At 42.7% G+C, this 17,998-nt stretch overlaps 1 protein-coding gene across 8 annotated transcripts in view; it reads left to right on the top strand.

The window, feature by feature from the left end:
- The window catches only part of CCDC57 (coiled-coil domain containing 57), a 185,889-nt gene that overhangs the window by 67,742 nt on the left and 100,149 nt on the right, over positions 1 to 17,998 (top strand). For all 8 annotated transcript variants that reach the window (XM_077166276.1, XM_077166275.1, XM_077166274.1 and 5 more), the window contains 4 exons: positions 69 to 269; positions 3,067 to 3,225; positions 14,409 to 14,571; positions 15,144 to 15,278. In XM_077166276.1, the coding sequence (XP_077022391.1) occupies positions 69 to 269; positions 3,067 to 3,225; positions 14,409 to 14,571; positions 15,144 to 15,278 (658 nt within the window). The remainder of the gene's footprint in view (positions 1 to 68; positions 270 to 3,066; positions 3,226 to 14,408; positions 14,572 to 15,143; positions 15,279 to 17,998) is intronic.

Genomic DNA, 17,998 nt, shown 5'->3' with positions numbered 1-17,998 from the left:
TGGGGAGTGCTGCCGTGGCCAACCCCAGCCCTGGGACCCTTGCAAAGTGCCTCCACTGTGTTTTTCAGGCATGATGAGCTGGACCATCTGGCCAGGGAAAAGGATGCAGTGCTGGCTTCGATGAAGGATGCCCACAGCAAGCAGCTGCGGGCACTGGAGGCCAGGGTGCGGGAGCTGCAGGCCCATGGTGAGGTGCTGGAGGCTCAGCTGCGTGGGGCTGAGCGGAGACAGGCAGACACCATGCAGGAGAAGGCTGCTGCCGTGGAGAAGTGAGTAGGGTTCCTCCTGAGAGCCCCCCACAGGCCTTGTCACTCCTGGGCGGTGCTGGTCTTGTCCATCGACCTAAAGGGGCACAGCCATCACTTGTAGCTCTCTGGTCATCTTTATACATCAGTGTTTGTAAAAAACCATTTTCTTATGTAGTATCTTTAGCTGGTATATACCTTACCGACCTAAGTGGCGAGGTGCAAGCAAACCTGTTCCCCTTGGGCCTGGTATCTGGGGTGAGGTGCCTGGGATGAGACTATTTAGTCACACTGAAAGATTTAGTGCTAAACTCCAGGCTTCTGACTCCTGGGTCCAGTGGGTGACCCAGGAAACTCTATTTGCTGAAGACAAAAAGGCAAATAAATGATTTGCTCGTCTTTACCTTGTTTAGCCACTGGCTCTTCCCCCTTGTTTGGGAAATGTTTCTGTCTCTCTTTTTATTTTTTTGTATGCTGTATGGCAGGGGTCACAGTTCATTCTTTTCCATGTAAGCATCCCTTTACTGCAGCATCATTTGTTGAATTTTTGTTTGTTTGGTTTTTCATTTGTTTGTTTGCTAGCTTGTTTGTTTGGGAAGTGCATAGGCTGGGAATCAAAACCGGCCTCCCGCATGGCAGGCGAGAATTCTACCACTGAACTACCCTTCTGTGACTCTTTTATATGGAAATTTTCTACCAGCTTTGTACTTAGCAGGAAAATGACTCTTATAGCTATGAAATACTAGAAAGTTAAAGGTTTATCCAGGTAGCTTCCTGAGATTTAGCACGTTGTTTTACTGACTAAAGACAAGGAACAATACACAGCAAGCTGGGGGGCGGAGGTAACTAATTACTGCAGGGTTTGTTTCCTGATCACTCCTCTCTGTTGGAAAGGCTCTCTTTTTGGGCCAGACTTAAGGCCAGCAGATTACCTTAAGGCCTTAAGTGGACTGCCAGTAGTCTCTGTGGAGCTGTCCCTGTGGGGAGCTATCCTGGCCAGGAGCCTTGCTTTCTCTTTCCCATACTTGTGACCAGTCCGGCAGGGTTAGACCTTCAGGCTGTGGTCGGGAGAAGGCGTGGCCTCTTCAGGGCCTGGTTTCCCCCAAAGATCTGTGTTCTCTGAGTCATTTCATGACAAGGCATACTCCGTCTAAAAATCAACAGCAGAAGTAGCCCGTGTTGACCTGGCAGTCTCATCTGTGTTAGTGGTGGGGACCTGTCCTCAGAGAGGAAGTGTCCACAAGCCTGGGGGAAGGCTCTGGAGACCCTTTCACCTCGGCCAGCATTGCCCCAGAGCCCAGGGATGTGGAGTGGGGGAAGCGTGAGAAGGGCAGGATGGGCAGAACAGAGAAGAGGGACCAGAGAGCCGCTTTTCTTCCCTGACGCTTTAGAATCTGGTCCCTGGACCGAGGGCATTTGATCCGAAGACCAGTCCCATTTGCGGTAGCTCATGGTCTGGTGGGGACCGGTACCCAGAGCCCTGAGGCCATGGAGACCTTTCCCTCTGTGTTCAGTTGCTGTGGACTAGTGACAGTGAGCCAGGTGTATGTCTGGTAGGGGAAGCCTTGGATATTGCCTCTCCAATGAAAAGGGGCAAAACATGTTTATGCTGGAGCTCATGGTTTTTTCATACTGAATAAGACCAGGCCTGAAGCACTCCAGCTGGGCCAGGGGTCGCAGAGCCCTCTGGGCCACCGGTGCCTCTGTCAGGACTGAGCCCTGCCCTTTGTATGGTAGGCGGACTTCTCTCTGTTTCTGGAATCCCCCTCAGGCAGGCATCTCCAGACAGTCTGCGGAGGTGGGAGGGCTTCTCACTGGTGCAGAAGTTGGGTCGAGGTGTTGCAGCTGGATGGACACTGGGCCGCCCCGGGCAGGTAGCGGGTGAGGTCTGGGTTAGGGTGAGACTATGTGCTGCCCTGGGTCACAAGTACAGGGATTTCCCCCAGAGCTGCTGTTCTTGGGAACTCCCACCAGGGCATTCTACTATTGGAGTTGTTTAAGGGGTTCTACAGAACTTTACTTTGCTTTTCATTTTGAGAAACATATTGAACATCTCCCAACCCAGGTACTGTGAGGCGTTGCTGGAGTGTAAAGGTGAGTGGGGCTATGTCTGCCTCATGGCCACAGGTTCCACAGTCAGTCCTGACTCTTCTTCCTCCACTGGGCAGGACCCAAGTCCTGGACTGCTGAGGGGTGGAGAGTCAATAGATGTGTGTGGTTTGGTGGGAGGGTGGGTGAGCCAGTCACATGGAGAGATGATGGGCGTTTCTTTGTAGAGCTGTCTCCTTAGTCTAGGCAAGGGAGGCTCAGCTCTGTTGTGGAGACACAAGTGTGAAAAAGAGTCACTGAATGGTAGCCTTTGCTTTAAGGATGGGGCAAGTGTCTGTGTGGGTGCATATGTGCTTAAACGTGTGTATGTGTGTTGCATGTGTATGTATACACCTGTATATGTTTGCAGGTGTGCATAGTGTGTGTGTGCATGCTGAAGTGGTATACTTGCATGCATGCATGTGTCAGTGTAGCATGTTCCTTTTCACGTGCCTGCATGTGTCAGTATAATGTGTGCATGCATGTACGTGCATGTGTGCATGTGTCACTAGCATGGGGTGTGCATGTGTACGTGTATGTATGCTTGTGTGCATGCCAGTAGTGTGAATGTGTGTACATGTACTTGTGTACATGTCAGTGTAGTGTGGATACATGTGTGTACATGTGCATATGTGTATGTGTTTCGTAGTGTGAGTGCACATGTGTAGGTGTGTTGGGTGTGCTGGGGAGAGTGCTCAAGTGAACTTTCATCTCGTTTCTCTTCCTTGTCCAGACTCAATGAGGACATGTCAACTCTCAGGTCTGGCTGGAATGCCCAGATGGCTCAACTGTCCAAGGAGGTGGTCTCCAAAGACCTTCAGGTCCACGAGCTGCAGGAGGAAGAGGGGAAGCTCAAGGCCCAGTTAGCCAGGTTCCAGCAGGACATTGAAAGGTACCCATCGACAAGGCTCCTGGGCCACTGGTCTAGGAGACTGAGGAAAATGTAGTCTTGGGCCTCTCAGAGCCCATCCATCTGGGTAGGAAGACAGCTAATGGGGACGGTGAGCAGACAGGGCTGGGTGCGTGGGGGTGCAAAGGTGCTAAGTCAGGGGCTGGAGGATGTTGAAGGGCCCAGGAACAGCCTAGAGACAGGAAGGCTCAGGGACGGGTGTTGTGGCACGCCTGGGGTAACGAGTGGGCTGGGACATGGTGACAGGCCGAGGATCCCTACCCCCAGGGACTTCCAGCCACCAGCACCAATGACAGATCACATGCTGGTGAGAAAGGCCAGAGCCAGATGCGAAAGCGCTCAGGGGATTGGGGTCAGGGGACAGCGGGGAAGGTGGTGAGCATCAGGGGCCATGGAGGGTAGTATGCTCTGCGCAGGAAGTCGTGGGATGGCTGCTTGTGCAGGAAGGGTGGCAGGCTGCAGGTAATGTTGCTCTTTCATTATGAGTTCCCAGGATGAGAAGCCCATGATTGTTATTAAAATGTTAGCACAGGGAGGAAAGGCGTCCAGAGTCGCCACATATGCTCCTGCTTGGGCCTCGTGGGTATCCCCTTGCATCTCGTCCTGTCTGGGTGAAGGTGAGCTCAGTCCTGCATGGCCTCCTATAGACAAGCTACAGGCACAGTGACTTTTTTTAAATACAGTTTTATTGAGAGACACTCATACACCGTACAGACCATCTGAAGCGTACAATCTCTGGCTCACAGTATTATCACGTAGTTGTTCATACATCCCCATGATCAATTTTGGAATACTTTCATTACTCCAGAAAGGAAATAAAAATAAAACGTAAAACCCAAATCCTCCCATATCCCTTATTCGCCTCCCCCCAGCCCCACCTATTGACCCACAGTAGTGGTGTGGTACATTTGTAACTGTTAATGAAAGAATATTAAAATATTATGACACAGTGGCTTCTTTTTTTGTAACTTTTTTACTGTGTAGTGCAACGTATATATAAAGTAAAGAAATAAAAAAGCAATAGTTTTCAAAGCACTCTTCAACAAGTAGTTACAGGACAGATCCCAGAGTTTCTCATGGGCTACCACACGATCCTCTCATGTTTTTCCTTCTAGCTGCTCCAGAATATAGGAGGCAAGAAGGCATAAATATTTTTTCATCACCACAATCGACTTTTTTTCCTTCTTTTTTTTTGTGAAAAATAACATATACAAAAAAGCTATAAATTTCAAAGCATAGCACCACAATTAGTTGTAGGACATATTCCAGAGTTTGACATGGGTTACAATTTCACACTTTTAGGTTTTTGCTTCTAGGTGCTCTTAAATACTGGAAACAACAGATTTAATGATTCAGCATTCATATTCATTTGTTAAATCCTATCTTCTCTGTATAACTCCACCATCACCTTTGATCCTTCCATCTGTTTCTTTAGGGGTGTTTGGGCTATGGCCATTCTAAATTTTTGATATTGGAAAGGTCTGTCACTAATATGGGGTAGAGAGATAGAACTATCTAATGTTCTGGAGAAGCTGAGCTAGGTATCAGGACTTATCTGGACTACAGGGACCCATCTGGAGGTTGTAGGTATCTGCAGAGTTACTCTAGTACATAGAACCCTTGTGGAACCTTATACATTGCCCTAGGTGTTCTTTAGGGACACAGTGACTTTTAAAGTCGGCTTTTGTCACTGCACATGTCATGACATTTTTACATCTCATGAAAAGTTTCACAGAAATTGTGGCTTCGTATGGCTGCAAATATGCCATGAAACGGATGTACCATATTTAACCATTCCTTTGCTGTGTTTCTGATTTTTAACTATTAGAAAGAAAGCCATGATAAATATTATTTTCTTAGATTAGATTCCTTGGAGTAAAATTGGTGGATCAGTTCTTGATGACATTGCCAGATTTCTACCAGTGAGAGGAAAAACTAGTACAATTTTCCTGAGAAGCAGTGTTTCCATCTGTGCCAGGGGCTGTGAGAATGTTTTGTGCTGTTCAGTCCTGTGTGACCCTGTATAAGAATTGCCTCCTTATGCTTTTTACCTGAATGCCTCAGTGCTTTTTCTCACCAGTTTGAATTGGGTAAAAGTATTAATATTGTATTTGTTACCGTGTACATGTAAAAGTCAACCTTATTGAGGAATGATCTATAATAAATATAATAAAATATCTACTGTAAGTGCGGTTGAACGTCTAGACAGGTGTGCACACCTGTGTGGCCAGAACTCCAGTCAACATGTAATGCTCGTTATTGCCCTAGGAGTCCCCAGGGCCCTTTTGCTGTCATCACAGCCCCCACTGCTCTGCCTTCTGCCCCTACAGGCCAGTGTTTCACCTGGATGGAGCCTGTAAGATGCCACCTGGGTGTGGCTTCTTTGGTTTTCTGCCATCACTTTGAGACTCGAATATGTAGTGCCTTCAGGTTGTTCATTTTTATTGCTCAGCAGTTCCTGGTTGTTTGGATATATAACAAAATATATTTAGCCTTTACTTTCTTGATGGACATTTGGGTTATTTCCGGTTTTTGGTTATTCTAAATAAGTTTCTGGACATGCACGTCCAAGTCTTCTGGGAGCATATTTTTCATTTTCCTGTGGTAATTCCCTACGAGAGAAATAGCTGGGTTCTACGTTAAGGGAACGGTTAACTTTATAAGAAAGTGGAAAACTATCATCCAGAGTGGTTGTATTATTTTATATTACTGTCAGAAATGTATGAAAGTCCCAAGTGTACCAAATCCTTGATCACACTTAATACTACCAGTTTTTTAATTTTAACCATTCTGTTGAGTGTATCTGTCTCTCATGGTTTTAATATGCATTTCTCTGATGACTAATGAAATGGCTATCTTTTCAGGAGCTTACTAGCCCTTCATATATCTTTTCTTTGTACCTTTCGGTCAAACCTTTTACTCACTTTTTTTTTTTTTAACTTTTTTTATTGTATAGTATAACATATATACAAAGCAAAGAAATGAAAAAGCAATAGTGCTCAATAAGTGGTTACAGGACAGATCCCAGAGTTTGTCATGGGCTACCATACAATCCTCTCAGAGTTTTCCTTCTAGCTGCTCCAGAATATAGGAGGCTAGATGGCATAAATATTTTTTCACCATCACAATCGACTTTTTTTCCTTCTTTTTTTTTTTTGTGAAAAATAACGTATATACAAAAAAGCTATAAATTTCAAAGCATAGCACCACAATTAGTTGTAGAACATATTTCAGAGTTTGACATGGGTTACAATTTCACAATTTTAGGTTTTTACTTCTAGGTGCTCTAAAATACTGGAGACTAAAAGAGATATCAGTGTAATGATTCAGCATTCGTATCTATTTGTTAAGTCCTATCTTCTATGTATAATTCCACCATCACCTTTGAATCTTTCTGTACCTCTCTTTGGGATTGTTTGGGCTATGGCAATTCTAAATTTTTAATATTAAAATGGTCTGTCACTAATATGGGGTAGGGAGATGAAATTCTCTGATGTTCTGCAGAAGCTGGACTAGGTTGCAGGATTTATCTGGACCAGGGACCCATCTGGAGGTTGCAGGTTTCTGGAAAGTTACTCTAGTGCGTGGAACCCTTGTGGAATCTTATATATTGCCCTAAGTGTTCTTTAGGATTGGCTGGAATTGTCCTGGTTGGGAGTTGGCAGGTTGTGGCAGGTAGCAAGGTCTACCTGAAGCTTGCATAAGAACAACCTCCAGAGTAGCCTCTCTACTCTATTTGAACTCTCTCTGCCCCACTAATACTTTATTAATTACACTTCTTTTCCCCCTTTTGGTCAGAATGTAATTATTGATCCCACAGTGCCAGGACTGGATTCATCCCTGGGAGTCATCTCCCACATTGCCAGGGAGGTTTTCACCCCTCCCTGGACATGATGTATTTCAGAATTCAGAATATATTTCATACATTTCTGATGGTAATATAAAATGATAGGGAGGAGGGCAATGATTTCACTTGCAGAATTGGGCTTAGAGAGACTGAAGCCACATCTGAGCAAAAACAGAGGTCCTCTAGAAATAACTCTTAAGCATGCCTATAGGTAGTCTAAGCTTCTCCACTACCTATTTAAGCTTCACAAGAGTAAGCTTCATGATCAAGGGCATGGCCTATTCATTTGGGTGTCCCTAAAGTTTTACACAGTATCAGAGGATTCCCTGATGGTAAGATTTAATAGTTCCATAGTCTTTCTCTCCTCTCTCAGGGGACTTTGACAATACTTTTGATTATCTGCTTAATATACTCTAGGATTGTGCCTGTTTGAAAGAATGTATATATCCTAGAAAAGCCATGTTTTAATCCTAATCCCATTTTGTAAAGGCAGCCATTTCTTCTAATCCCTATTCAGCACTGAACATTCAAAATTGTAATTAGATCATCTCCCTAGAGATGTGACACAATCAAGAGTGGTTGTTATGCTGGATTAGGTGCAGATATGTCTCACCCATTTGGGTCGGTCTTGATTAGTTTACCGGAATCCTATAAAAAAGGAAACATTTTGGAGAATGAGAGAGATTCAAGGAGAGCGGAGAAGAATGACATAGCCATGAGAAGCAGAGTCTACCAGCCAGCAACCTTTGGAGATGAAAAAGGAAAACGCCTCCAGGGTTGCTTCATGAAACAGGAAGCCAAGAGAGAAAGTTAGCAGATGACGCCGTGTTCACCATGTGCCCCTCCAGCCTAGAGAGAAACCCTGACTGTGTTTGCCATGTGTCTTCTCACTTGAGAGGGAAACCCTGAACTTCACTGGCCTTCTTGAACCAAGGTATCTTTTCCTAGATGCCTTTGATTGGACATTTCTATAGACTTGTTTTAATTGGGAACATTTTCTTGGCCTTAGAACTGTAAACTAGCAACTTAATAAATTCCCCTTTTAAAAAGCCATTCCTTTCCTGGTGTGTTGCATTCTGTCAGCTTTGGCAGACAAGGATGTTTCCAGGCATTACAATAACCTATACAGGATTAAAGGACCGCTTTCTTATTCTGTGCTTCCTGTGTTTCAGTTGTTCAAATGAGCTATACAGATAGGTTGAATTCGATTATGCAGTACAGAAAATTTCAGTTCAAGATCAAATAAACCTTTCTTCCATTGGTCTAAAAGGGGATGTGTTGTTCTAAAATATAGACACTGTCTTCCTTACTCCTATGTTCTGAATTACTTTAACCCCAGCCTGTTTGGCTTCGTTCTTATCTCTAAATATCAGGTTATATATATAACAGCATCAATCAAGATGATCCTGTGATTTTTCCCTTTTGATTTGTTAATGTGCTGTATTACATTAATTGATATTCTTGTATCGAACCATCCTTGCATTCCTGGTATAAACCCCACTTCATCATGGTGTATAATTCTTTTAATGTGCTGTTGGATTTTATTTGCTAATATTTTATTGAGAATTTTCGCATCTGTGTTCATTAGGGAGACTGGCCTGTAGTTTTCCTTTCTTATAGCATCTTTACCTGGCTTTGGTATTAAAATGATATTAGCTTCTTAAAATGAGTTAGGTAGAGTTCCTTTTTCCTCAGTTTTTTGGAAAAGTTTGAGCAGGATTGGTGTTAGTTCTTTATGGAATGTTTGATAAAATTCCCCTGTGAAGCCATCTGGCCCTGGGCTTTTCTTTTTAGGGATTTTTTTTTAATTAAAAAAAATTAACAATAAATGAACAAAAACATTAACATATGATCATTCCGGCCTACATATGTAATCAGTAATTCACAATATCATCACATGATTGCATATTCATCATTTCTTAGAACATTTTCATCAATTCAGAAAAAGAAATAAAAAGATAACAGAAAAAGAAATAAAACGAAAACAGAAAAAAAAATTATACATACCATTCCCTTTAGGGAGATTTTTTTTTTTTCCTGTTAAATTCTTTTTTTTTTCTTTATTAATTAACGGAAAAAAAGAAATTAACCCAACATTTAGAAATCATACCATTCTACATATGCAATCAGTAATTCTTAACATCATCACATAGATGCATGATCATCATTTCTTAGTACATTTGCATCGGTTTAGAAGAACTAGCAACACAACAGAAAAAGATATAGAATGTTAATATAGAGAAAAAAATAAAAGTAATAATAATAGTAAAAACAAACAAACAAACAAAAAACCTATAGCTCAGATACAGCTTCATTCAGTGTTTTAACATGATTACTTTACAATTAGGTATTATTGTGCTGTCCATTTTTGAGTTTTTGTATCTAGTCCTGTTGCACAGTCTGTATCCCTTCAGCTCCAATTACCCATTATCTTACCCTGTTTCTAACTCCTGCTGGACTCTGTTACCAATGACATATTCCAAGTTTATTCTCGAATGTCGGTTCACATCAGTGTGACCATACAGTATTTGTCTTTTAGTTTTTGGCTAGACTCACTCAGCATAATGTTCTCTAGGTCCATCCATGTTATTACATGCTTCATAAGTTTATTCTGTCTTAAAGCTGCATAATATTCCATCGTATGTATATACCACAGTTTGTTTAGCCACTCGTCTGTTGATGGACATTTTGGCTGTTTCCATCTCTTTGCAATTGTATTTAGGGAGATTTTTGATGACTGTTTGGATCTCTTTACTTGTGATTGGTTTGTGGAGAGCCCCTTCTTCCTGAGAGTGTAGTTTGTTTGTGTGTCTCCAGGAATTTGTCCATTTCATCTAAGTTGTCTAGTTTGTTGGCGTATAGTTGTTCATAGTATCCTCTTATGATTTCTTTTATTTCTTCAGGGTCAGTGGTAACAAACCCCTTCTCATTTCTGATTTTGTTTATTTGCATCCTCTCTCTTTGTCAGTCTTGCTAGCAGCCCATCAATTTTATTGATTTTCTCAAAGAACCAAACTTTGGTTTTATTGATTCTTTCTATTGTTCTTTTATTCTCCCATTCATTTATCTCTGCTTTAATCTTTACTATTTCTCTTCTCCTATTTGCTTTGGGGTTAGTTGGCTGTTCTTTCTCAAGTTCCTCCAGGTTTGCTGCTAAGGCCTCGTTTTTTGCTGTTTCTTGTTTTTTAATATAGGCATTTAAGGCAATAAATTTCCTTCTCAGCACAGCCTTTGCTGCATCCCATAAGTTTTGATACGTTGTGTTCTCATTTTTATTCATCTGCAGATAGCTACTGATTTCTCTAGAAATTTCTTCTTTGATCCACTGGTTGTTTAAGAGTGTGTTATTTAATCTCCATATATTTGTGAGTGTTCTCGTTCTTTGGTGGTTATTGAGATCCAGCTTCATCCCATTGTGATCAGAGAAAGTGCTTTGAATAATTTCAATATTTTTAAATTTATAGAGGCCTGTTTTGTGTCCCAGCATATGATCTATCTTGAAGAATGTTCCATAAGCACTAGAGAAGAATGTATAACCTTGTACTTTGGGGTGCAGTGACCTATATATGTCTGTTAAGGCTAATTCATTTATCAAGTTATTTAACTTCTCTATTTCATTGTTGATCTTCTGTGTGATCTGTCTTTAGAGGAGAGTGGTGTATTGAAGTCTCCTATTATTATTGAAACATCTATCGATTCCTTCACTTTTGCCAATGTCTGTCTCATATACTTTGGAGCTCCTTGATTGAGAGCATAAACATTTATGATTGTTATATCTTCTTGGTGAATTGACCCTTTATTTAGTATATAGTGTCCTTCTTTGTCTCTTATGATGTCTTTATATTTAAAGTCTATTTTGTCCAATATTAGTATAGCTACTCCTGCTTTCTTTTGGTTACAACTTTCAGGGAAAATCTTTTTCCAGTCTTTCACTTTCAATCTATTTGTATCCTTGTGTCTAAGATGAGTCTCTTGTAAGTAGCATATAGCTGGATTATGTTTCTTAATCCATTCTGCCAATCTGTATCTTTTAATTGTTGAGTTTAATCCATTAACATTCAAGGTATTACTGAAAAGGCATTTCTTGATTCCACCATCTTATCTTTTGTAGTTTATTTGTCAGATCTGTATATTCTTTTCCCTCTTTCTCTTTGTATTATTTAAATTACCCTAATGGTACTCTTCAGTTCTGTGCCCTCCTCCAGACTTCCCTCTCCTGTCTTTTTTTTCAGCTGGCAGAACTCCTTTTAGTATTTCTTCTTGGGCTGGTCTCTTGTTGACAAATTCTTTCAGGACTTCTTTGTCTGTGAAAACTTTAATCTCTCCCTGAATTTTGAAGGACAATTTGTCTGGGTACAGAATTCCTGGCTGGAAGTCTTTCTCTTTCAGGATCTTGAATATATATCATACCACTGTCTTCTCACCTCCGGGGTGCTAGTTGAGTAGTTTGAACTCAATATTATATGATTTCCCTTGTATGTAGTAGATTGTTTTTCTCTTGCCACTTTCAGGATTTTCTGCTTTTCTTCAACATCTGACAGACTGATTAGTGTGTGCCTTGGGCAAGGCCTCTTTGGATTTATTCCGTTTGGAGTTCTTTGGGTTTCTTCGACTTGTATATTTATGTCCTTTGTGAGAGTTGGAAAGTTTTCCCCGTAATATCCTCAACTACTCTTCCTAGCCTTTTACTCCTCTCTTCTCCTTCTGGGACACCAATGATTCTTATATTTGTATGCTTTGTTTTGCCTGTCATTTCCTTGAGTTTCCATTCAATTTTTCCCATCTTTTTTGCCATTTGCTGTTTTGAGTACTCGATGTCAATTATCCTGTCCTCTATATCACTTCTTCTGTCTCTTCAAATCTGGTATTGTGTGCCTCTAGTATGTTTTTGATTTGGTCAACAGAGTCTTTAATCTCTGTGATTTCTGCTATTTTTCTATTTATTCTTTCAAATTCCCCTTTGTGCTCTTCTACTGTCTTCCTGATCTCCTTTATGTCATTTGCTATCCCACTTATTTTATTAAGTAGAGTTGTATGAACATCTTTGATTAGCTGTTCAAACGTTTGTGTCTCTAATGTTTTAATTTGGTCATTAGGCATTGTGATATGCTTAATGATCTGTTGTCTGTGTGGCATGTAAATATCTTGACTGATTTACTTTGGGAGTTGATTTCTTTCAGTAGTTTAAGGCCTTGTGTTTGTGGGATGGTTGTACAGCAGGGAGCAAGGCATGGGGTGGGGCACTCAGTATGGTGATTTGTCTCTGGGCAGGTATGGGCGCAGGTTGGGGATGTTATGCTGGTGCTTGTGAATGTGGGTGCCCAGCGGCCAGGGAGGATGTAGCTGTGCAGGTTCACCGGTCTGGGGGACGTAACTCCGGTATGCGCTCGTCTAAGGCACGGGGCCCTTTGTGTGCATGTGTAGAGCTGTGGCAGCAGGTGGTGTTACACTTTCATGGATTGGGGCAGATGTGACCCAGCTATGCAGGTTGGCACTTTCTCAGAGCTGGGAAGTGAGGCTGAGGGCTGTGTGCATGTGTGGTTCTATGACTGCTGTAAAGTGCGGTTCCCAGAGCTGAATGACATGATTGGGGGCCCATGCATGTGCATGGGAGTGTTGTGAACTGGATGCATGAGCTCAGAGAGGGTGGGGTGAGGCTCTGCAACACTAGGGCTGGGGTGGGGGGCAGGGTAGCCTAGGTATGGAGGTCAGTGCCCACAACCTTTATGCACTGGTATAGCCTGCAGGGATCATGGAGGGGAGGTAGTGCTCAGGAGGGGTGCAGGAGAGGTAGGCTGGGCTGCTCTTGGGGTGGGGGTGTGGAGCAGGTATGTGCACTGGGGGCTGGTGGGGTGAGGGCACTGGAGCCTGGGGAATGGGAGCAGATGATGGGGTTCGGGTGCATGGGGTGTGGGATGAGTCACCCATCATGAGGTTGCACTGGTGGGGGTGGTGCACCCAAGGAACATGGCCTGGCTTACTTCCTAGTCCTGTGCTCCTGTCTGTGCACCCCTGCGGGCTCTGCTGCTCTCCACTGCTCTGCACCTCCACACCAGGCTCCAGATTCTGCCCCTCAGTTCCTCGGCCTCTGCAACAGGGCTGCCGCATGTGGTGCAGAAGGCTCTCCCAGGTCAGCAGCACTCCTGAATTGCTGCTTCAATCGCCCTCCTGTCCCTTCTCTAACTTTTCCGTGGAGCAGGGCTTATCTTGAGTTACCCTAGTCAGCCATCTTCCCAGAAGTCTCTTTTACTCTTAAAAATTGGTTGGTAGAGTGTAGGCTCTCGATTTCTGTAGGTCCCCTTTAATTTCTCTCAGCCCTATTTGACAGTTTTTACTGTACAGCTCTTGCACAGGAAATTGTTAAATTTATTCCTAAGTAGAAATATTTTTGGATGCTTTGTGTTGTAGTTAGGTTCAGGTATCAACTTGGCCAGGTGAAGGTGTCTATATCTATTGCTGTGGACATGGGCCAACGGTGTGTGAACCTCATCTGTTGCTGATTACACCTGCTAGGAGGCATGCCTGCTGCAATGAATAATGTTTGATTCAGTTGGCTGGATGCTTAAATGAGAGAGCTCAATATAGCACAGCCCAAGCAGCTCAGCATACCTCATTTCAGCACTCCCAGCTCAGCCCAGGCCTTTGGAGCTGCAGAAAGGAATCACCCCAGGGAAAGTTGTTGGAACCCAGAGGCCTGGAGAGAAGGCCAGCAGAGATCACCCTGTGCCTTCCCATGTAAGAAAGAACCTCAGTGGAAAAATTAGCTGCCTTTCCTCTGAAGAACTAACAAAATAAATCCCCTTTTATTGAAATCCAATCCATCTCTGGTGTGTTGCATTCTGGCAGCTAGCAAACTAGAACACTGTGTAAATGATAGTTTTAAAATTTTGTTTTCAAAGCCTTTTTTTTTTTTTCATTTACCCTTGTATCTTGCAACCTTGCTAAACTCCTTTATTAATTCTGGTAATTTAGATTCCATGAGATTTTCTATGAAGAACAATCATATCATGTGGAATAAAGAAAATTTTGCTGTGTCCTTCCTGTCCGTGTGCCTCTGAAATCTTTTTCTTTCCTGACTGCCTAGCTCAGACCTTCATGATAATTTTGAACAAAAGTGGTGAGAGCAGGCTTCCTTTCCTAGTTTTACCGATCTCTATTTCGAGGGAAGCGCATTCAGTCTGTCACTGTTAATTATGTTAGCTGTAGGTTGTTCACAGATGTCTCTTATCAGTTGTGAATTTCTCTTCTACTCTTTTCTTCCCATGTCCATGGGACCTGAGGAAAACATCCACATTCAGTCGTTTTCTTATCTCCCTAGGTATAAAAAGCAGCTGTCCCAGGCGATCGAGAGGGAGCAGAGCCTGGGGCGTGAGAAAGTACAGCTGGAGCTGGACTGGCAGCGCCGCTGGAACGATGTGGAAAGGAGCCAATACCACAAATCAGAGACTTTGATTCAGGGTCTGACTGCAGCCAAGGACCAGGTGGGAGAGGTCCCACTGGGTCTGGGTGTCAGAACTGGGGGCTCCATCCCAGAGACTCTTGCCAGATTTCCTTCTGCAGATGGAAGAATGGGCACAACCCACAGGGATGTGGCAGCATGGGTTTGGGCTCTCATCAAATTATTTTTTTAGTTCAAAAACACTAAACCTCACTGAGCAGCCTAATGTAAAACGACAAAATTTACAGTAGTAAAAATGTGTCCAGCCAAGCCTGCCAGCCTTTTACAGTGCTTTATGCATCAGTAACTATTTTTCCAACTGAGGAGGAAAAAACATTTTTGTTTTTGGCACTGTTGAGGACAAGAGCTCTACCTCCCTTGTGCAAGTGCTGGGAGCGCAGCAGGCATGAGCATCTTGCCTGGGCCTGGCCTTAGTGGAGGAGCTGCTGCCCATCACTGCGCCCCCTGTGCTCCAGGACTCAGTGTGGCACCTCTTGCCTGCATACTTGCTGGCCCCTCCCTTGGGAAACGAGGGAGGCCAGGCTCCCTGTGCTGAAGGCTGTACCTGCTCCCCAGTAATCCACGGATGAGCTGAGGCCCGTGTTTGTCCCCTAGATGGCTGCCAGACTCGAGGAGATGGAGCGGACGCTGCGTGACAGGGAGGTGCTGCTGAGGGCCCTGACCCTTGAGAGAGACCAGGCCATGCACTCGCTGAGGACACACGGGCTCCTTCCTGAAAAGGAGACGCAGGTCAGAGCCCTCTGCTGTCACTCTTCTGGGCCCCTGGGAATCCCCCTACCCACCCTTTAATTCTCTCCACAGCAGTGGGGGATCAGAGCCAAACCAGAGTTAGGACCTCTCTCTAGTGCCCTTGGAAAATGACAGGCTGCACAAACAAGGGGTCTGACGCCTGAAAGACTTAAAATGAATATGTACTCAGAGTCGTCTCTATATTGTTAGCACTTGAAGCCTCTAAAACTCCTAAATCCAGAAACTGCATGATGCCAGGCAACTAATGTGTAATCATGTCCCAGTGCCCCAGAACAGCTACAACAGGTCATTTCCACTGGTCTTCCTTTTCCATAGCTCTGTTTTGTTTGGCAGTTGACAACTGTTGGGTGCTTGCCCTGTGCGGGCTCTGTCTGTCCTAATAACTCTATATGCGTCGACTCATTAACTCCTTTTTTTTTTTTTTGCTTACCCTATTATTTTTTATTTATTTTTAAAAAAAATTTTTATTAATTAAAAAAAATTACAAGAAACACAAACATTCCCAACACATACACTCAGCAGTTCACAATATCATCACATAGTTGCATATTCATCATATTGATCATTTCCCAGAACATTAGCATCAATTCAGAAAAAGAAATAAAAAGACAACAGAAAAATATAACAAACAGAAAAAAAAATTTTACAGGCCATACCCCTTACTGATCCCTTTCATTGATAACTAGCATTTCAAACTAAATCTATTTTAACATTTGTTCCCCCTATTATTTATTTTTATTCCATATGTTCCTCTCATCTGTTGACAAGGTAGATAAAAGGAGCATCAGACACAAGGTTTTCACAATCACACAGTCACACTGTGAAAGCTATATCATTATACAATCATCTTCAAGAAACATGGACACTGGAACACAGCTCTATAGTTTCAGGCAGTTCCCTCCAGCCTCTCCATTACATCTCAGATAACAAGGTGATATCTACTTAATGCATAAGAATAACCTCCAGGATAACCTCTCGACTCTGTTTGGAATCTCTCAGCCATTGACTCTGTTTGGAATCTCTCAGCCATTGACACTTTGTCTCATTTCACTCTTCCCCCCTTTTGGTTGAGAAGGTTTTCTCAATCCCTTGATGCTGGGTCTCAGCTCATTCTAGAGTTTTTCTCAATCCCTTGATGCTGAATCTCAGCTCATTCTGGGATTTCTGTCCCATGCTGCCAGGAAGATCCACACCCCTGGGAGTCATGTCCCACGTGGACAGGGGGAGGGTGGTGAGTCTGCTTGTTGTGTTGGCTGGAGAGAGAGGCCATATCTGAGCAACAAAAGAGGTTCTCTTGGGGGTGACTCCTAGGCTTAATTTTAAGTAGGCTTGACCTATCCCCTGTGGGGTTAAGTTTCATATGAACAAACCCCAAGACTAGGGGCTCAGCCTATAGCTTTGGTTGTCCACACTGCTTGTGAGAATATCAAGAATTCAACTTGGGGAAGTTGAGTTTTCCCCCGTTCTCACCATTCCCCGGAGGGGACTTTGCAAATACTTTTCCACTCACTGATCAAATCACTCTGGGATTCATCAGGGCATCACCTGGACAAACCAACAAAATCTCATGTCCTATACAAAGTTCCATGTACTTAAGGTGTTCAATCAACTATCTACATACGTTATATTAGGAGATGCACTAGTCAAAGTACAGATTTGTACCAAACAAACATTTTTTGCTTTAGTCTCACACATTAGTTGAAATTTTAAAATATTATCATCTATTTTCAGCACAGTGCAGTAATGACATTCTTTTGTTCTTCCTCATGCAAAAACATTTTTAAAATTTGTACATTTAGTCACTATCATTATACACTCTAGGCATTCCTAGATTACACCATCTCAATCTTTATCATCTATCTTTCTTTGTGATTTCATTTATGCCCCAGCCCTCCTCCCTCTATCATTATCATATGCAGTTTCATTCAGTGTTTTAACATAATTGTGTTACAGTTAGGTAATATTGTGCTGTCCATTTCTGAGATTTTATATTCAGTCCTGTTGCACAATCTGTATCCCTTCAGCTCCAATTATCCAATATCTCACCCTATTTCTATCTCCTGATGGTCTCTGTTACCAAGGAAATATTCCAAGTTTATTCACTAATGTCAGTTCATATCAGTGAGACCATACAGTATTTGTCGTTTTGTTTCTGGCTAATCACACTCAGTATAATGTCCTTAAGGTCCATTCATGTTGTTACATACTTCATAACTTTATTCTGTCTTAACAGCTGCATAATATTCCATCTTATGTAAATGTCACAGTTTGTTTAGTCAACTATCTGTTGATGGACATTTTGGCAGTTTCCATCTCTTGGTAATTGTTAATAATGCTGCTATAAACATTGGTGTGTAAATGTCCATTTATGTCCTTGGCCTCGTGTCCTTTGAGTAGAGACAGCATATAGATGGGTTCTGTTTTTTAATCCATTCTGCCAGACTATGTCTTTTGATTGGAGAGTTTAATCCATTAACATTCAGTGTTATTTATTGCATGGGCAGTACTTTCTTCTACTATTTTGCCTTCTGGATTTTATATGTTATATCTAATTTTCCTTCTTTTTACCTTTACTCATAGTCTTCCTTTCTACACTCTTCTCTACACCTCTCTCTTCTGTCTTCGTATCTGTCTCTAGTGTTCCCTTTAGTATTTCTTGCAGAGCTGGTCTCTCGGTCACAAATTCTCTCAGTGATTTT

The sequence above is a fragment of the Tamandua tetradactyla genome, chromosome 6 (genome assembly GCF_023851605.1).
Source record: "Tamandua tetradactyla isolate mTamTet1 chromosome 6, mTamTet1.pri, whole genome shotgun sequence".
NCBI lineage: Eukaryota > Metazoa > Chordata > Mammalia > Pilosa > Myrmecophagidae > Tamandua > Tamandua tetradactyla.
The sequence above is the reverse complement of the archived record's forward strand: the minus strand, read 5'-3'. Positions and strand labels throughout refer to the sequence as shown.